General features: G+C 33.4%; 1 protein-coding gene across 5 annotated transcripts in view; it reads right to left on the reverse strand.

Annotated features, from left to right (window-relative positions):
- Positions 1–22,594, reverse strand: part of Macrod2 (mono-ADP ribosylhydrolase 2) — a 1,986,218-nt gene that overhangs the window by 1,511,090 nt on the left and 452,534 nt on the right. For all 5 annotated transcript variants that reach the window (XM_071608715.1, XM_071608716.1, XM_071608713.1 and 2 more), the window contains one exon: positions 17,960–17,989. In XM_071608715.1, coding sequence (XP_071464816.1) covers positions 17,960–17,989 — 30 coding nt within the window. The remainder of the gene's footprint in view (positions 1–17,959; positions 17,990–22,594) is intronic.

The raw sequence follows: 22,594 nt of genomic DNA on the forward strand, positions 1-22,594 counted from the left end.
AATAAAGATGTTGTGTCCCCCGAAAACTAAAAAAAAAATATTAAAAATTCTCTCTCTCTCTCTCTCTCTCTCTCTCTCTCTCTCTCTCTCTCTCTCAAAAATAGTAAGGAATAGAGCAGTCACATAGTAAGTTTAAATTATCTTCAGATGTACAAGAACAACAACAAATTTCTCAACCTGCAATTCTAGAACTGGTCCCACACCGTTTTTTTTATACCATCTACTTCTTGCATCTACCTTTTCCCAGTGCTTATCCCATAACAGCGGAGGTTGTTAAAAACAACCTCTTTAGCTTCAGGGTTTCTCTATGAAATTTATATTAAAATAAACACATGGTGACTATAAAAGTACTTTAAAAATAATCCACCTTATTAAAAGACTAAAGGGATCCTATGTGTGGAATAAGGAAACCAGAAAGATGTTCTTACACCCTTCTAAAAACAAAATAAAACAACCAAAAAACTGTAACACAGACTGAAGAGTCAGATGAAGATGAAGGGGGTATTCCATTTTTATGTCTTTTCTTCTTCATCTTCTTCCATAAACACAATCCAATTTTGAGTTCTCCTGGGACAGGACAAAACTTGCTCTAAAGTCATTACATCGTCATTCCATCATTTCCATCATGATCTTGTAAGTGATCCAAATTATTCCCATATAACGACAATAAAATATTTAGAGAGAGGAGAATTAAAAACTGGTGACTTTTGAATCTCAAATTCCTGATGGAAGTGAGGGAAAGACACAAAATTAAATAAATTTTCAATTTCTAGTTGGTAAGTTATGAAAACAGCATCTAAATTTTCATGTTTCTTTTTATTAAGCACAAAACATTTATAATTGTGTTTACCATGGAATTATACAATATATCCTGAGCACCAAAAGACATTTTTCTTTTCAATATAGTTTTCTGAGGACATTAAACTTAGATCTAAAGAGAAAATACTTTTAATTTGACTACATATCCTAACCAAATGCAAACCTTGAGACAGTTCAAAAGACTGTCATAAGTCTATCCAATTTAAGATGCACTAAGATACTAGGGAATCAATGAGTCCTAAAATAGTCTTAAATATTTTTAATTTAGAGATGTTCTTCCTCATGTTTCCAAAAATATGGGATATTTTAATCAACAAAAATTTTTAAAAGGTAATATATCAGGTTGAAGTAAACTTTGAAGTTTTTATGTCTGTACATACAGACATAAATATAGCACCTTTACTTCACTGTATTCGAGTATATGGACTAAAATGTGCAAAAATACATACTTTCTCAGAAGAAGTTCTTCTAAAAAAGAATCTAATTAATGAAACCCTAAAATCAATATTTTAATAGTAAATACTAATAATGGACATTTTTTCTTTAGTGTTTATAATATGCCAGAGACTATTCTATGTACTTAACTGGTATTTAGTCTTTACATAAATCTGAAAAGTATTTTAACCTCATTAGAAATGAAGTACTGGGGACTTGGGTTGTAGCTCAGTGGTAGAGCACTGACTTTGATCCTCAGCACCACATAAAAATAAATAAAATAAAGGTATTATGTCCATTTACAACTAAAAAGATATTTTTTAAAAAGAAATAAGGTACCAGGAAGGTACAAAGAGAAGTAAAATAACTTGTCCAATATCAAACAGCTATATGAAATAGAACCTAAAAGCAAAGCTAAGAATCTAGGTTCAAAGCTCACTCTTTTGGACTGGGAAATAGCTCAATGGTAGCCTAGCAAGCTCAAAGCCTTGGGTTTGATCCCCAGCATGGCAACCAAAAACAAAAACACTCTTTGAACCAGTACATACTATACATAACATAATTATTATTTATCATGATTATTATCTTATGAAGACAGTCTCTAACATATTGTGTACTTCTAATGGGCAAGAACTGTGTTTTACTCATGTTTGTATATCCAAATCCTAGAAAATATCTAACACATAATTAGTTAATACAAGATATAACAATTTGCTTTCTGCTGAATAATTTTGGATACACATTATAGAGAATGATAATTTTATACTAATCTTAAATGTTCATAGTTAATAAACAACACAGTCATAATTTTCATGAAAACCAAGAGAGAGAAAAAAAAGGCTTAGAAAAACCATATCTCTGACAGATCAAGCACTTGTCATTTCTTCACATTAGCTAGCTTATGGTCCTTTTCTTTTGTATAATGTACAGTAGTGTTAAAATAAAAATGCACAGTAGTATCATATTTTACCATTTTCCTATTGCTAGGTATAGAGTTTCCTTTAGTATGAAAATTATGAATGTAAATGGCTACATATCAGTCCATCAAGGGAAAACATCAATTTATTTAACTAGTGCCCTACTATTCAACAGTCATGTTGTGTTTTATTTTGTAGTCTTAAAATAACGTTATAGAAGACAAGATGGGTCAATGAATGGATAAATAAATGACTACATGCACAGAAATGTGATAAGACAAGTACAGTAAAAGTCAATGGTAGAATCTACATGAGGAATGTGAAGACAATTCACTGTGAAAATCTTTCATTTCTTCTTATGTTTGAAAATTAGCATGATAAAAATGTCAAAAATATAATGCCAAAATGAATAAATATGTTTATTTCACAAAATGTTAACATCACAAGGACAGCAATTTTGGTCTACTTTATTCATAGTTATACTGTTAGTACCTAGAACAATGCCTGGAACATACAGGTAGCTTGCCTTCTAATTTTTTTGTTGAAAAATGAAGATTTTGAATGTTGTAATCTCTAGAAATCAAAATCTCCTCAGTCTTCCTCCCCTCGTTTTTTTTTTTTTGTTGCCATTTATTGTGGTTTATAGTTGGTTAATGACTTCTCTAAATTGTTTGCATGAAGACTATATTCTTTATCATGTGCAGTCACTGAGGTTTCTTCTCCATTAGCCTAGTAGTCAGCTAGTGATTTGACAGATATTTCCCTAAATGCCTACATTAAAAAAAAAATCGAACAAAACTTTTAAAAAATCTCCCTTCAATGTTTATTAAGACTGTTTCCAGGGGCTGGGGATGTGGCTCAAGCGGTAGCGCGCTTGCCTGGCACGCGTGCGGCCCGGGGTTCGATCCTCAGCACCACATACAAAGATGTTGTGTCCGCTGAAAACTAAAAAAAATAAATACTAAAATTCTCTCTCTCGCTCGCTTTAAAAAAAAAAAAAAAGACTGTTTCCAATGCTAGAGAAAGAAATGTGGACCTTATTTTCAGGAAATCATAATGACCTCTGTTTTTCTTTGAGGGATCATCTCAGGGGTTTGCCTTTGTTTCATCTGACTTAGAGACTTCTCAGAGATGGGGTGGCCCGCTCAGTAGAAATTGTGGAAATTATTTTAAGGCAAATACAGTAACTGCAGCCATCTGAGATAAGAGATATGAGATTACACAAGCGAATAACAAACTGAAAAGTATGGGATAAAAGAGGTTGGAAAGGAGAATACATGGGTGGGACAAATTCTCTGCAAGTTTTTCATATATACTAGGGAATCTAGGAAGCTACAGATATGCCCATGGCTGGAAGAACACTCAAAAAAGACATAAGAAGACCCTAACTTTTCAACTTTAGGCTCACTGAAAGCAGGAAATGAAGTGATGCACACCAGTCAGTAATCCCAGCAGCTCAGGAGGTTGAGGCAGGAGCATTGCAAATTCAAAGTCAGTCTCAACAATTTAGCAAAGCTCTAAGCAACTCAGTGAGACTCTGTCTCATATTAAATATAACAAAGTGCTGGAGATGTGGCTCAGTGGTTAAGTGCCCCTGGGCTCAATCCCTGGTACCAGAAAAAAATCAATTATTCAAGTGTTGAGAAAAGTCATCCATTTTCAATTCTATTTTTCAATTGGTCTGAGAATAGGATACTGAAATCTGCATCTATTACTGAATATTCTATTTCTTCTTTCAATTCTGTTTGTTTTGGTTTCATGATTTTAAGATTCTGTCATTAGGGGTGTGTGTGTGTGTGTGTGTGTGTGTGTGTGTGTGTGTGTATTTGTAATTATTATATCTTTTTAATGAGTTGACCTTTTCATCATGAGTTATCTCTCATGGTGTCTACTAATATATTTTGGCTTAAAGACTATTTTGTCTGATATTAATATAGCCACTCCAACACTTTTATTATTACTATTTACATATTTTTGGCCTTTTATTTTCAAAAAGTTTGGAGTCTTTGACTCTAATGTGTCTTCTAAGGAAAATGTATAATTTGATGTTACCATTTTTGAGTATTCATACCACCTCTACAGTCTGACTGGGATATTTACAATAGTCATATCTAGTGTAATTATTGATATGATTGTATTTGTATGTGCCATTTTGCAATTGATTTTCTATATGTTCTCTATCTTCCCTCAGTTCTTCCTGTACAACCTTCTTTAGCATTAAATATTTTACTACATTATTTTAATTCCACTGTTATTTATTATTTATTCTTCTTTATGATGGAGTAATATTTCATTGTGTATACAAACCACATTTTCTTTATCCATTGATCTGTTGAAGGACACCTAGTTTATTTCCATGGTTTATTTATTGTGAATTGAGCTGCTATAAACATTGATATGGCTGCATCACTGTTTTTAAGTATGCTGATTTTCAGTGCTTTGGGGACATACAGACAAGTGAGATAACTGGATCAAATGGTGGATCCATTCAAAGTTTTTCAAGGACTCTCCTTACTGTTTTCCATAGTGGTTGCACCAATTTACAGTCCAACCAGCAATTTATGAATGTGCCTTTTTATCCCATATCCTCACCAACATTTATTGTTACTTGTATTCTTGATAATTGCCAGTCTGACTGGAGAGACTTGAAAACTCAGTGTGGTTTTAATTTGCATTTCTCTAATTGCTACAGATGTTGAATATTTTTCACATATTTGTTGACCAATCATATTTCTTCTTCTGTGAAGTGCCTGTTCAGTTCCTTAGCCCATTTATTGATTAGGATTTTTTTTTGAATTGAGTTTTTTGAGTTCATTATATACCCTGGAGATCAATACTTTATCTGAGGTACAGATGACAAAGATTTTCTCCCATTGTATAGGCTCTGTCTTCACATTCTGTATTGTTTCCTTTGCTGTGAAGAAGCTTTTTAGGTTTATCCCACCCCATTTATTGATTTTTTTTGTGAGTGTGGGGGGTGGTGGACAGGAGTACTGGGAATTGAACTCAGGGGCACTCAACCACCGAGCCACATCCCCAGCCCTATTTTGTATTTTATTTAGAGACAGGGTCTCACTGAGTTACTTAGCACCTAGCCATTGCTGACGCTGGCTTTGAACTCGTGATTTTCCTGCCTCAACATCTTCAACATTATTTATTATTCTTTATTTTATTATTTATTTATTATTCATTGTTATTACATTATTTATACTGCTGACCAATTTTGAGAATATTTTGGCCACTATCTCTTCATATATTTTTATTGTTTTCTCTCTGTTTAGGTCTCCTAGTACAAACAAGTTGGAATGCTGTTCTTCCCTGACAGCTCTATGAGGCTCTGTTCACTTTTCTTCAATCTTTCTTTCCTCTGTGTCCTTCAGACTAATTTATCTTTCTTTTGAAATCTTTCATTTACCATTCAAATCCTCTCATGATCTTAGCATTTCATATATTTTACTTTCCAACTCCAGAATGTTATAATTTCTGTCTACTTTATTAGAATACCCATTCTATTAATTCATTGTTGTGATACTTTTCTTTAGGTCTTTAAACATGTTCCCTTTAGTTACTTGAATACATTTACAATATCAGTAAAATATAAGGCTTGAATTATTTTATCTTAACCCAATATCTGAAACACTTAGAGATGATAGTTTTTACTGACCGCTTTTTTTACTGCTGTAAAATACGTACACATATGTACATATATGGAGATATTGTATCACAAACTTTACCATTTTTACAATTTTAAGTATACAGATCAGTAGATTAAGTACATCCTTACTATTGTGCAACCATTACTACCATCCATCTCCAGAACTTCTTCATCTTCCCAAACTGTAAATAATAACTCCTATTCCTTCCTCCCTATACCCGTTTCTTATTGCGATCATTATACTATTGATTCCTTATTTCCTCCATAAGTATTAGTCATAAATTCCTGTGTATTTACAGGTACTTTAAAGAAAAAACAGGATGTATATTATAGCAATTCTGAACCCAATTATTTTTCCTCTGAAGGTAGCTGTAGATACAGGTTTTCTTGGGTTGCTTTTGTTTGGTAACTTACCTGGTCTAAAGTATGTGAAATATATCTCCTCCATGATGAGCAGACTCAGGTCTCTCTTCATGAGTTTTTAAAATCTTGTTTTTATTTTTACTCTTTGCTTACCAGGAACTATTCTGATTTCACTGTACCCTAATTGGCAGCCAATGACTGGACAATCATTGTGTATAAATACTTTGAGACAGACAGGTTTACATTCTCTGCTAACAAACTGTATATGTAGGGGATCAAGTTTACAGTACAATGGTTATAATTGGAAAGTGAAGTTGAAATTTTTCAGTTAAAATATTTTGGTCTGTCCAATATTTTTTTTCATCCTAACTTCACTGAGATTTTGATCTTTTATCTGTGAAATGAGAATAATAATAATATTTATCTACCAGGAATACTGATAGGATTAAAGTAGATAATGTATATGCCATCCTTAGAATAGTGCCCTGCACAGAGCCAGCACCCCCCTAAAGGTTAGTTATTATTAACATTCCTTAATCATCCATCCAACTGTTAGTTGATTGATAGGTACCTCATATATATCAGACTTTCCACAGTATCTGAGGATATAGGAAGTGAACAAAACAGATACTAGCCATGCCTTTGCAGAATCTATATCCTTTTTTCTTTAAAAAATTTTTTTTTATTTGTCCGTTTTAGTCATGCATGGCAGTAGAATGTATTTTGACAAATCATACTTACATAGAGTATAACTCCCCATTTTTGTGGTTGTACATGATGTGCAGTTACACTGGTCATGTAGCAGAATCTACATTCTGATAGGACAGAAAAAAGTCACTATGAAAACTTACTGACTCTGATGGGAAACACAACAGGGAGGATGGGAATGAAGATTACTAAATAAAGATTTTCTGATGACAGAACGGGGTGGTTGTACTAACAAAGATGTAGAATTATTCCTTGTTTAATAAATTTGACTAGGGAATTACATTTTTCCCAGTTATACTAGATATAAAACCTGGAACTTTGCAAAAATCTGTTTGCTCTATGTCCTGAAAAGCTGACCCTATAAACCTGGACATCATAACACATTTGTAATTTGAATTTGCTCAGCTTCTAGGACATGGCAGAGTTATTGGATATTTAGGCAAGTGAGGACTTTGTGCCCCTTGTATTTATTTCTGAGAGTTATTTTAAAAAAAAAATTTGCCAGAAATAACCCTATGATAGAAGCAGATGATACATTTTAACTAAAAACTACTTATATATTGTGCATTTTTCAGACTTCCTACCTCTTTCTCCCAGCTGTTGGTAGCTGAGTCTACCAATGTTTTCCATGAATAAGTTTCATTCAACCCAACTCTCAAAACTGGTTTTGGAGACTCAGGTACAAAAAGAGGCCTCAACTCCTGAACCTGGAGTTTGACTTGGGTCACCTGGGGTCTGGATACTAAATACAATAGGCTCCAGACTGTTGCCCAGTTCTTCCTTGATGAGAGAACTGGTCTTCCTGATACCCTCCAAGACAGCACCACTTGTTCCTTCTGTGCTCAATACCTTCTATTTGGTTTCTCTATCCTTGCTTCCTTTTCCAGGTCTGGTTGCCAGCTGAGCATAAAATCTGTGGACTATCAGTTTTGATCTTGTTCCTCCCTGGTACCAAGTGTGTGCCTGAGCAGGGAAATGCTGCTCTTTCTTATTCCTCTTCATGTACCTAGAGCTCACACAGTCCTGCCCTATAGTCGGTGTTAAGAATTCCTTCTCCTGGTCTGATAATGCTGCATGAAGTTGGAATACTGCATACTATAGTACATAATTAATTTGTTTTCTAGCTATTTAAATGCTTGAAAGAATAATCTCATAGCATATTTCTATGTAAAACCCTTGGGCTCATTTGCAGATAATTAATATACAGTTATCTATATTAGATATTAGAGAAACTCTCCTCTACTACACACCGATATTTAAATTTCTGTTATCCAACAATTCTGGTTATTCACCTTTATTTGGACATAGAATCCCATATTGTGCAATTATCCAGCACCTTTTATCTTTCAGGTTTAGGCCATAATAATAATAGTAGTAACTGCAGTAATAACCATTTATCTAACATTTTGTATTTGAAAAACACTTTATAATGAATAATTAGTTTTTCCAAGCTGATAAAGCAGTTAGTTATCATTATAATCATCTTTCCAGAGATGGAAACTAGTATGCAAAATAATGAATCTGTCATAACCCATAAAAAATGACTTTTGGCCAAAGAAAGAGCTATAGTGAAAAGAAATCACATAAACCAAAGAGACCTTCTCAGTGGTGCTCTCTGTAGTTTGACAACACCTGTGACTGAACTCCCAGAATCTTCTTGGATTTGTTATAATTGATAATGGCCAGATTCATTCTTCCCAATACCTACTGTGTTTCTCCAGTTTGGGGGTAAATGAAGGCGGTTCCAAAGAATGGAAAAAAGATTCTTAACAGTACCAAACCTAAGAAGGTTATAAAAGTGGATCCTAAAGAAATTTTACCACTGTCAATTACTATGGAGCCACATTAGATACAATAAAGAAAACTATAGTCTACCATAAAATGAAGGATTATAATCTAGTGATACCAGATTACAATAAAATTAACTGCACTATTTTGTTAGAACTTGTTTTTACTACTGTGCACTCAAGGTCATATTCAGAAAATCTTCAGAAATAAGAAATATATATTTAAAACAGAAATTCAACAAACCTCTCATTTTCATAGTTTTGGAAAGATTTTACACTTAATAGATAACCTACACGAACATTATGCTATAGCTATTAAATAATTAGGAAAATATGTAGACACATCCGGTACCTGTTAGAATACTTCCTAATTTTAAACCATTTGTTTTTAAATATGAAACTGTATTTCCAAGCATCTAAGTCACATGAAGCTATTCAAACATTTTTGGAGAGTTTATAAAACTACTGATTTTTACAAGGAATTTCTATATCTGAAAAGAGGGCTTACATTTTATTTTATATTTTTGTAATTTTTAATTCCTATCTTTGAGCATGATTTACTAATCTAAACACTTTCTGAAGGAATGACTTAACCTTTAGATTTTTTTTAAAAAATGTCAACTATGAAACAAACATACAAAAATAATAGAAAGCAATATTTACCAATTATAAAACTAATTTAAAATGAAAATTCTAAAATTAAAAAGCAAAATGGAAATAGATAAATGAGTACCCAGTTGAGGGAATAAACACACACAATTTTTTATAAAACTGAAAAAGAATGGAAACCTATACTAAAATAAAACATATATGTGTATACTTATATGTATATAAGTACTATGGTTTCAATGAAAAATCCCTTCTAATATGTAGAAGTCAAATTATTAATAAATTAAAATCAAACTGTCAAGAAAGCTTTACCTGATTAAATATCTGATAACATGAATAAAACAACTGTCTATCTCCCTGACATCTATGGAATACAAATTCTCTGTATTTCATTTTCCCAGCTCTACAAACATATATTGTTCTCTGTATTTCCCATGTAAAGAAAGTGTATTTAAAGAAAATTATGAGGTTGTGACTATATAAACCCTTCAAACACAAAATGTAACACAATGAATAAGTAATTACTGTACAAATATGCATATGGTCCTCAGGTCACCTTCTATAAACATATTTTAAAGTTTTGGGTTTTTTCCATTTAGAAATCACTCAAAGATAAAGAGATTAACTTTCCAAAGCAAATGAGACAAAACCAAAATATCCAAACATGCTGAGAATCCTAAATGAAAGACAGTAACAGCTCAAAGTTATAAAATATTTTATTCACCATCTAAAAGCAGCCAGCATTTTCCAGATGAATGAGAAATCCCCTGGCCTCAGGAAATTTATGCCCTAATTGGAGAACATACCCTTCTAGTGTGAATCAGTTCTGGCTACAGTGAAAAAGGACATCTTATCTACACAGGGCTGCCACCTCAATAGGGTTTTTAGATGGGGAATTTCACTTGGGAAGGGGAGTGGGTACACAGAGAAAACATGATGAACTATCTTAAAATTTAACTTCAGGGGCTGGGGATGTGGCTCAAGCAGTAGCACGCTCGCCTGCCATGCACAGGGTGCTGGGTTCGATCCTTAGCACCACATAAAAATAAAATAAAGATGTTGTGTCCACTGAAAACTAAAAAATAAAACAATAATAATAATAATAATAATAATAATAATAATAATAATAATTTAACTTCAGGATAGAGGGCTCATATAAACCAAAGTTAGAGAGGGAATAAACAAGGCATGTCCTTGAAATGTCTGACAATTAAGGCAGATTGGCTTGGATTTTGGACACCCCATGACCCCAACTTCCTCCAGCTCTAAAGGCACCTGGAAGGTTCACTGACAAATGGCAGGCAATAGTAGAACACCCATGGCTAGGTCAAACTTCTAAGAATAGGAATTAGACAACTATATGTGGAATGAAAAGAAAAACTAGAAATTTAGCTATTTTAGGTAGCTTCTGAGATGGCTATGAGACTGATATGCAGGTGAGGGAATCAGAGAAAAAGGCAAGGCAGGTAGGTTGTATTGGTGATGACCACCAGACTGCCCAGGTGGCCCCAATGGCGTTTGCTGCAACACCACCAGCACCAGTTTCCGTCGTCAGCCGTGTCCTGACACTTTTACCCCACTTTAAGTGGCATTCCTAGACTGTTATAGGAAACTGCTTAGCCAAGTTCTGCATGTGACAGAAAAATAGTGAGGAGGCTGGCTAAAGCACAGCAAAATATATACTCAAAGAGTAGGAAATACATCTGACTGAGTCCTTTCCTTCTGCTCCTTGAAATATGCTACTCATCTTCAAGAATGCTCTCTTCTGGGAAGGCTTCCCTGAACACTCCAAGATATCCTTGCCTCTGTTTAATTTTCCTAGCATGAAGAACCTCTTTTGTTTTTAGATATTTCATGTGTAGATTAATACTTACACCTCTGGTTACACCAAGTTCTAAGACTCTTTGCTACCTCAATGTCAAGACCGATTACACAAGAGGTAGGAGGGAAGAACAAAGGTAGGTTGGTTGATTGTCAGAGCTGTCCTGGCTGGTCTCTGCATCCCCACTTCTCTCTCCTTCCTCACATCTGTGTCTCCTGATCTTCTCTAGCAGACCAAACTACCTGCAGTGCCCAGAATTAATCCCACCTGAGGCAGGCAAGATTAAAACCTTATTTTCTATAATTTAGCAGCAGATCCCTTCCTGCAGTACCTGCTCCCTGCTTAAGCAAAAAGACCATAGCTCCTGGGTTTTTCTTGCCATGCTGCTCTTTCAGGCCTGAGAGACCATTGTTATTCCCCAGGCCCATGGCTAGGACCCCTCTACCAGCTGAGCATAAGCCAGTTGGTTAACTCACTACCAGCTATGCTTGACCAACTCTCCTAAGGGGCAAGCCCCCACACTGTCACCCCCTGTTAAGTTAGTCCCTCACTACTGGGTATTATCCTAGATTACCCCAGCATTCCTGAGACCTGGCCACATGTGGAGGCTTAACAAGAGTAAAACACAGGATCACTGTAGGGACTTTGAGCAATGGAGTGATATATGCCCTGGAAAAACCATTCTGCATGTGGATGGAGGGGGAGAGGGTGCTCCATTGTGCATGTGAATATTTAAGAAGTAATTTATACAACTTCCTCTTTAAACACATTCAAAAACTGTTTAAATTTTTGTTTCTCTTCATGTTAGGAATTCTGGGTAGCAACTTAGATTTTTGTGAAAAGGGTACTGTTCAAAAAAACTGTTCTACCTTCTAAAGAAGGATTTCAATAACCCGTCGATTGATGCTAAGGTATTATTTTAATTCAAATCCATGCCAGGAGAATCCTTGGAACACCTGAGAGAATGTAGGAATTATAATTGCTCTGACAATTCAGTGGAGCAGGAACCATGACTGGCCACAGTGAAAAGGTAGCATTTATTGCCAAACTGATAATCAATACCCACCCAAGTAGTTAGGCAATATTTGCTGAATGAATGGATAATGAATGTGTACCCATACACATATCTGTATGTAGAAGTAGATGTTGAGTGGGTAGAGAAACACTGACAATATCTATAGTGTGACAGCAAACAGATTATGATTTTACTCCTCTTCAAGCATGCATTTTGCTACTTCACACAAACTATATTAATGTATGAATAGATATCAGTAAAAACAAGCATTAGAAATTCTCTCTGCAAGTACAATTGTCCAACAAAGAAATAACTCCAGAGGAGTAGCTCCTGACCTGAGATCACTTAACTGCCTCCGCTGTGCCTCCCTTTCCATTACTGACTACCTCTTGTGCACAGGACAGCAAAAACTTTCTGAAGAGATGAGGGTCCATTGGTATATGTCCTGCTTTCATTTTAGAGAAATGGCTTTCCATGCATTCCATCTAAGGCTGAAAGTTCATTTTTCATTTAGCAGTACTTACTGTATTCCTTTACACTTACAATTGTAAAAATTAATCTGCTACAATATCACCTTAGGGATAAGGTATAGAAATACAGTATTGATACAAATATATATTTCATATAGATAGGGTTTTTATTGATTCTTTGTAGATTATATAGGTTTTTATTGTATATGTGTATATATTTATTTTTGTTATTTTAGATAACAAAAAGAAGAATATATTTTGACATATATAGATAGATAGATAGATAGATAAAATGGTAATCATAAAAAATCATGTGTATAAAAAGCTAGTGTTAATTTGCATGCTGTCAGGAACTGTCACTTTAAATGTGTAACATTATGACTCCTGCTTTGACAGATTAGAGAAGGGAGCATATCCTATTAACAATTGTTCTATTTAGGTTCAGTCAGCAATTCTGCTTTTATGCTACCTATTGAATAAATAAAAGATTTTTAAAAATCATCTAAAGTAAGAGTTTGTTGGGGCCGGGGTTGTGGCTCAAGCGGTAGCGCGCTCACCTGGCATGTGCGCCGGGGCGCTGGGTTCGATCCTCAGCACCACATAAAAATAAAATAATAAAAGATGTGTGTCCGCCGAAAAATAAAAAATAAAAATATTAAAAAATGCGCGCGCTCTCTCTCTCCTTCTCTTTCTCTCTCTGTCTCTTAAAAAAAAAAAGAGTTTGTAAATTTTGTTCCTGTTATTCAATGATCTGAAAGGAACTGAGGAATTACCTCTTTAATTATGTTTTTTCCCCTAATTTGCTTCTTTATATAAGTTAGGAATTTTTAGAATGATTTCTTTATTATATATGCTAAAAGTACAATCTTCACAAGACATTGTACATGTAAAACATCCTTATTATAGATGTGTGAACATGCATTTAAAATGCAATGTTTTCTAAAACTAAACCTCAAATACACACAAAAAGGTATATGAATCTGGACAGCAATCCAAATGTGCCAAAGACCATGCCATTGCATGTACTTTCAAATTATCAATAGAAATGAGACTTATAAAAATAGAACAAAGGAAAGCATCGACTACATCTCAACTGCATGTTTACTGGTCCTCTCATTCGTTTTTCCTTGTGTCAACAGAGTTCCCTGCCTATTTTGGAAAAAGTAAGTCTGAAGAGCAGGGATATATTAAAATTCACAGAGCAAAACCAAAAAGCCCTGGAGTGGGAGTCAGGAAAACCGTCTTCTCATTCAAACACTGCCCTTTATAAGCTGTGTTATCTTAAAGAAGTACCAAAATATCCCTAAGTCCTCAACCACTAAAATAATCCTACTAATAATGAATACAATGCTGTGGCAAAGAGAACACCATGTATTTACCTTCTTAAACTCATACATGCATGAAAATCAATTTCAGTTCCTCATCACCCTTTACCCTACCCCTTTTCCCTCTCATACTCCCCCACTCTCATTCTCTCTCCTCTACTCTACTATACCTCCTTTTGCTCATCTATTAATTTGTATATAATTGGTTCTTTATGTAATATTATCCTTCCTTCCCCCTTTCCTTTTTTTTTAACCTCTGGCTTTCACATGAGAGAAAACATTCAACCTTTGAGTTTCTGAGTTTGGCTCATTTCGCTTAGCATGATATTTCCATTTCCATCCATTTACTAGCAAATGCCATAATTTCATCCTTTTTAATGGCCGAGTAGAACTCCATCATATATACCACAATTTATTAATCCATTTTGTGTGTGTGTATATGTGTGTGTCACAATTTCTTAATCCATTCATTTATTGATGGGCATCTGGGTTGACTCTATAATTTAGCTATTGTGACTTGTGCTGCTATAAATATTGATGTGGCTGTGTTGTTATAGGGCAGATTTTAGATCTTCGGGGGAAATACCCAGGAGTGGGATAACAGGGTCATATGGTGGTTCCGTCCCTAGTTTTTTGATGAATCTCTAGAGTGCTTTCCAGAGTGGTTGTTCTAGCTTACAGTCCCACCAACAAGGTACAAGTGTTCCTTTCTCGCCACAACCTCACTAGCATATATTGTTGTTTTTATTCTTGATCATCGCCATTCTGACTGGACTGAGATGAATCTTAGTGTAGTTTTGATTTGTATCTCTCTGGTCAACTGAGATGTTGAACATATTTTCATGTATTTGTTGGCCCTCTGTGTTTCATCTTTTGAGAAATTTCTGTTTAATTCTTTTGCCCATTTAGTAATTGGTTATTTGTTGTTGACAGTGGTAGTAATGGTATTAAGTTTTTTGAGTTCATTGTATATTTCTGGATATTAATCCCCTATTGGAGGGCGGGATACCTGGCCAAGATTTTCCCCTGTTCTGTAGGCTCTCTCAGCATCATACTCTTAATTATTTCCTTTGCTGTGCAGAAGCTGTTCAGTTTAAAGACATTTCACTTATTGATTCTTGGTTTCATTTCTTGCACTTTGGGGGTCTTGTTAAGGAAGTCGGTGTTAGCACCTATATGATGGAGTGTTGACCCTATGTTTTCTTCCAGCAGTTGTAAAGTTTCTAGTATAATTCCTAAGTCTTTGATCCATTTCAGTTTGAGTTTTGTGCAGGTGAGAGATAGGGGTCTAATTTCATTTTTCTACAGATAGCTATCCAGTGTTCCCAGCACCAGTTGTTAAAAAGGCTGTCTCTTCTCCAAGATTTATTTTAGTATCTTTACCAAATATTAGACAGTTATAGGTTTATGGATTTGCCTCTGTGTCTTCTATTCCATTCTATTGATCTTCATATCAATTTTGATGCCAATACATGCTGTTTTTATTACTAAAGCTCTATAGTATAATTTCAGATCATGTATTGTGATGCCTCCTAATTCACTTATCTTGCTTAGTATTGCTTTGGCTATTCTGGGGCTCTTATTTTTCCAAATGAATTTAATAATTGTTTGTTTTAGTTATTTTTCTAATTCTGTGAAGAATATCTTTTTTTCATGAGGATCTTTCTTAGAGTCAAAAACCACATTGCAGGGATGAATATGAAATTTCAGGGAAATATGCTTAAAGAAACTGACTCACCTTTGGTAGCACACTTTACTATATTTTGCCTTTTCTGCTCTTCCTAACCTGAACTATATTTATGATGGCTAGAGTGCCAGCAGCCTTCATGAACCGTGAGGTATGGAAGCTACCTACTAGGAGGGAAGAACAGAAAAGAGCTTGAGTCCTTGATGACACCATGAAATTACGATAGAACAAGTCTAGTCTATGTCTGCCATACTTTTACAAATATTTTTAAATATATTTCTGTCTTCTTCAAGCTACAATATTTGGGGTTTTGTTTCCATTATGAGAAGCTAATGTAGTTTTAACTAATATATAAAATCACTTTTTGGAAATAGCCAAAAATAATGAATGAAATGTGTGGCTAATTTGTCTGCTGTTATAACTTGATTAATATATTTATGTAGACTCAATTTCAACTTTATTTATGCTAGTAAGAGTATTATTCAGGTTTCATAAAATATTAATATGTCTTATAAGAAAATTATCACTATGGGCAGTTTATTTTAGTAATGATTTCTTCACATATTGTGATTTAAAAGGAAAAAATTACTGGGAATCTAACTCCTAAGGAAAATTTTTCTTTCTAATTCCCCCAAAATAAAATAAGATATATATGAAAAATCCTATAGATTTATATATTGTAAAATAATTCTGGGTAGAAGAAAAGAAATACATTTACTAATCCCTTACTTATTCTACTACATACCAGAAAGGTTTGCTTAATCTCCATAATAGGCATCTTAGGTAGTTAGTATTGCTCTCATTTTTTAAAGTACAGGCTCATGGATACTAAGTTAACTTTTATCATCTTCACATAATAATTCTAATTTTAAATCCCATAATACTTTACTATAGAACATACACAGATATGTGATAATATGAAGACACTTTAATAACAGTTTAAACTATTTTCTATTATTACTGTTTCTTTTTTAATTAATTAATTCTTACATATATCACAATAGAAGAGTGCATTACATTCATATTTTTTGCATTGCAATTCTTAATACACCTTTATACCACAATTTATCAAATCTCTGTTTGTATATAAGGTATGTTGACACCAAATCCACATCTTCATACATGAATTTTGTATAATGATGACCATCACCTTCCACTATCCTTGCTATTCCCCTTCTCCCTCCCTTTCCCTCCCACCCCTATTCCCTATCTAGAGCTAATCTTCCTCCCTTGCTCTCCCTCCCTACCCCACTTTGAGTCACCCCCCTTATATCAGAGAAGACATTCGGCATTTGTTTATTTGGAATTGGCTAACTTCACTTAGCATAATCTTCTCTAATGTCATCCATTTCCCTGCAAATGCCATGATCTTATTCTTTTTTTAGTAGCACACTTTACTTATTGTGTATAAATACCACATTTTTTTAATCCATTCATCCACTGAAGGACATCTAGGTTGGCTCAACAGTTTAGCTATTGTGAATTGTGCTCCTACCACTGAATTCAGGTTCAACCCTGAACATTAACAGAGAAAGCAAGAGCAAAACAGGGAGGGAGAGAGAGAGGGAGAGGGAGAGAGAGGCCCAAACTATTTATATATGAAAACTATTTATATATGAAAAGGACCCAATTTTTAAATATAATTTTATATTATTATTTTTATATATTTATATTTATTATTGTATATATATATGATATAGTAGGGGATAAAATTATATAAATTTATGAATTGGAACTATGAAAACCTTCATATTCCTAACCTAGAAATGAAAATACAATTACTTATAAAATTTTTGTATCAAAAAATTCCCAGTACAAGAATCCCTTCCTCCTCTCACTTTTATCACTTTCTCTTTTTCTTCTAAATAAGCATGAAAATAAAGCTAAATGTCAATATTAATTTCTTTTTTATTTTTCAAAGTAAGTAGATGATATATTAAGCTCTCAGAAACAAAGTCATGAAAAGCAAAAGAAAGTCAATATGATGAAAAAAGAAACAAGTCTCCAAATTTACCGTTGTTTTAGAATACATATTAGAAGTGACTCTGTCATCTACTAGGCATGTGTTCATGTCAATAGATTATAGCTTTTATACTGCATGCCAAAGGTAGAATTACAAAGTTTAACAAGAAGAAAAATTGTCTCCCTCATATTTTAAGTCAGTTCAAATAATGTTAAGGCCAACTGAAGCTATTTCTATAATGAACTATTTTCTGTAATAGTACTATCTTTGTAGTTGACAATTACAGCAAAATTAACTTTCTTTAAAGTATCACAGAACTTACTAAACATCTTATCATTAGTATAATAAAAAGGTATTTTAAATTAAATGATAGTCAGGACTTACCACCACCTCCTCCAAGAAGACTGGCGTTTGCTGTTTAAAACAAAACAAAAGACATTTAAAATATATATAAATATAATATGTATGTACTTATATACAAAATATCATATGCCAGACTAGTTCAAGAAAAAGCTAGTAATTGTCATGTGTCTTAGAAAAATACATATACACAAAATATGTACTTTCATATAAAGATAGTAAAACTAAGAATTAAAATATTTCACTATTTTGCCTCTTTTTCATCTTCAAAGGGCTATTTTTATAATGCACTTCCTTCTAATAAAATTAAGTACACATTGAGATACTTTTATTCTTCATCTGTATCTAAATTAATCTTCTGAGTTTTCCATTTTATCAAGTAGAGATAGTACAATGTTATTTAGGCAATTTCAGTGGTTTCAAAGGACAATGTAACAAGAAAGTGTAATGATATTTTACATTAATTTAACACCATCAAACAAATCTCAAGGCATTCTGCAGTAAGAAATAAAGTTAAATAGTAACACGTTCATTATTTTTTGTATAAATTTTTTTACTTGGAGAAAATGAATATTAAACAATTTTGTTCAATTTCTCACCCATTTATACGTTCATTCATCCCACATATTTATATATGCCAAATAAGCAAAAGAAAAATTCCATTTGGATTTCATTTAAGAGTTAAATTTTTGGCAAGTTTCATTTCAAGTTTTTGCTGCAGTATTAGACAACATTATGCCTAAATATTATAACCAGAAAACGTACTTCAATACAAATTGTACTATGTATTCTTTATTCCACAGAATTCTTGTGTATTACAGGCATTATTTCATGCAATTAGAAAAAAAAAAAAAGTCCTGCATTAGTATTAGGAAAGTAGGTTGCTATCACCATCCCCTTTTTGTGGAGAAAACTGAGTTAACAAAAGATTAAATAAATCATTTAGGAAAGAGGAGTGAAAGTCTTTTACTTAAATTTTTGTGTGCTTTCCACAGACCATGCATGGCCATAATTGAGGAGGAGTAAATATCCACGTTAATGAGCCAATAAATAGATAATGGATCATGTGAAGAACAAAAGCCCATGTTCATAGCTCCATCATGAGGTTAACTATGTGATGGCTTGCTGATTATTATAACACTAAAGAGAATATCATAAAAATGCACGGAGGGCAAATGCCCTTGAAGATCTTTTTAATATGTCAATATTAGAGCATCAGAATTTATCTCCTATGATCTTCCAAGTACAGGGTTGTCTAGTTGCTGCTCTTTCCTTCCCCTTAGTGTTTTTTTCTCCAACAAGGACAGTAGCACTGCCATCAATCAGAAAAATTAACTTCTGATGTCATAAAATCATGTGCCATCCTATCACTCAGGTATCCAAATCCCTCTGCCTTAACAATGAAAGTGTGTAGTATTTACACAAACATTAGCCAGAATTTGACATCCTGTTGCAAATCTGGCTTTGTAACTGCTGAAGTGCTAGCCTGATGAAGCAGCTCATTGGCAGATATTGAGAATTCTAATTTGTCTCAGACCCTTTGGTGGATGAAGGAAATTTCATAATCAAGGCATGTCTCTTGGCTAATCCAAACATTTTCTAAAATCATAGCTGCATGCATTTATAAAACCACATGGTATTTCACACACCTGCTGATTTTTTATTTTCATATTTGATGGATAACTACTTCCCTAACTATGGGTTTTCCAGATCCCTGAGGCTCCATCTGTTGTCCTCCAATATTCACATATTCATTCATAAGAAAAAACATATTTTCAATAACAAACAAAAATACATAGTAGCTCTTCACTCAAAGTATCACGCCCAGGAGCACAATAACACAATATAGTCTATTTTCATTCTATTTTTTCCTTATTAAAGGTGGAGTTTCTTTGAGTCGAGAGCACAGCCCAAGACCCATCTGTTTAACCAGGCACTTGTCCAATGGATGTGGGTGGATGAGTGGGAGTAGGTGTGGGAACTAGAATTCCAGTCCTGGCCAACCATCAAGTCAGTTTATGTCAAATGTATGTTCATGTCTAGATAAGCCTATCTGTAAATTTTAAAATTTCCATAGAACTATTTTTTTAATCATGGCATTTCATCCACATGGTACACAATCACTTAAGAAATTTCAAGTCAATCACCACTGATGCAACAAAATCTTAATCTAAGATGCCCAATCATATTTAGATGTGTTTCAATAATTAGAATCCTAACAATAATTTGTTCAAAGAAACCATCAAATATAAATATATTTTATCAATTTCTCTTCTCTACATTTTTTAAAAATTTGACTATATTAGCTAACAGTCAAGGTAATTTTTTTTTTTTTCGTAAAAATAGGCCAATAAGAGTAAACAGAGTGGGGCTGGGGATGTGGCTCAAGCGGCATGCGTGCGGCCGGGGTTAGATCCTCAGCACCACATACAAAGATGTTGTGTCTGCCGAAAACTAAAAAAATAAATATTAAAAATTCTCTCTCTCTCTCTCTCTCTCTCTCTCTCTCTCTCTCTCTCTCTCTTTAAAAAAAAAGAGTAAACAGAGTGAAGTTTATTGTAACTTCAAATATTACTTTGTTTCCACAAAGCACAACAATAAGTGATTACTGGTCAAATGAATTAATATGTCTTTAATTTTATGGTAGTCAAAATGACTTCTGTGTATCTATAACTAATTTTCATTTAATTTCTACTTAATTATTTCTAATAAATTGAGACATTTCCAGATCAGATTTTAAGTTCCCTGAAGACAAGGTATAAGTTTAATATCAGTTCAGTCTACATCTAATAAATTCTTAATATATTTTTAAAATATGAGATAATTGGTGGTTTTGGTCAATTCTTTTTTATGTAAAAGATACTTATTTACTGAAGTGTATGAAAAGGGCAAACTTTGGATTTTTATGCATAAGAGTATTTTAAAAATTTTGAAGTTTATTCTAGATGCTTAGTGATTAAGAATGTATGAAATATATTTATGTCCCTATGTAAATTTCTTGCTAGAGAAATAATGAACATGCTTTGCGTTATTCCTGGAGTTTAACAGACAAAGGCAGAGGAGAAAAGGAAGAAATAAAACCGGAAATTTCTGAGCATAATGCCACTGCTTCTGAAATGAGATTTTAAAATCTCTTCTCTGAGCATGCTTTTTTTTTTTTTTTTTTTTTTTTTTTTTGAGAGAGAGAGGAGAGAGAGAGAGAGAGAGAGAGAGAGAGAGAGAGAGAATTTTTAATATTTATTTTTTAGTTTTCGGCAGACACAACATCTTTGTTTGTATATGGTGCTGAGGATCGAACCCGGGCCGCACGCATGCCAGGCAAGCGCGCTACCACTTGAGCCACATCCCCAGCCCTCTGAGCATGCTTATTAACCAACAATTTTGAATTCATATTCTCTGAAATAAAATGCCCCTATAATTACCAGAAGGATAAAATAAAGTTAAAGTAATTGTCTCAAAGATTGATTCAATGTAAAAATTAAAACAAGCCATTGCAAGTTAGTGAATATGGGTATTGTTTTCCCTCCCTCTGCCCAAAGTAACTTAACTCAATGAGACAAATTTCACTGTTGATACAATGAAAACAACACTGAATGTAAAATAGGAAAAAGGTAATCTGAAGCTAATCTCTTAGAGGTAAATATGGAGAATTTATCCAATACACTAAACAAATGCTTAAATTTAAAAGCTTATGTGGATTTTTCTTTCATTTAAACCCAGTTTTAAATGTTTTAATTAAAATAGTCAAATTTCTATAGGCATAAATATTTACAGTTAAGCCTAAAAAAATCTAAATATAATGTAGGAAGCTCTTTTTTGGCATAATTAGCATAAATTAAAAAATATTGTGACAATTGCCAATGGCATATTATTTTGTTTTTCTCAAAATACAGATGAAATGTTACACTACCTTTTTCTAAAATAATCTTAAATGACCCTCTACATATGTATTTTCTTTAGAATAAGATTATTTAAAAATTAAAAATAAAAAGAAAGTACAAAAAATAGATCATATCAAATTGTGGATCAAAATCATGAAAAATAAAATTATCATATACTACAAATAATCATACCCTACTAGAAATTCCTAAATGTAATGCAACATAATATCAATAACGCAAGACAAAACTATAATGTGCCCTTCTAGAACAAAATTATACACAGAGAGCCATGTGACCTATATGTTAATTCTACTTTGGTTGCTATATAGCTTGGTGATTTGGGCATGACATCTTTAATGGTCTTATTTATCTCCTTCCACCAGAAAATGCAGAATCAATCGGTAATTGCAAACAGGTTTCAAACAATTCTGATTCATTAATTAGCAGAAACTACTCTAATTTGAGAAAAATTCTGAGGCACAATCTATACTCAGTAGAAATGAGCAGCATGATCAATTAATAATGTGAGTCATGGTGAGAGCGGGCTAGGGAATATTAAAATGGCAGCACATTTCCATATATTTGGGTCTCTGGATCAGATGGCTTTTCTCAGGATTGACAGTTTTTGAGGCAAATGAAATTCTATTCAATAATCTTAAAAAGAAAACTGCTAACATATGATGTGCCAGCACTGTTCTTTGACATTCTTAAGTTTTTTCAGTTCATGTGTCTGAAATAATCCAGTGTAAAATAATCTAGAGCTGAGAGACTATGAGTC

Source organism: Marmota flaviventris, chromosome 2 (genome assembly GCF_047511675.1).
Source record: "Marmota flaviventris isolate mMarFla1 chromosome 2, mMarFla1.hap1, whole genome shotgun sequence".
NCBI lineage: Eukaryota > Metazoa > Chordata > Mammalia > Rodentia > Sciuridae > Marmota > Marmota flaviventris.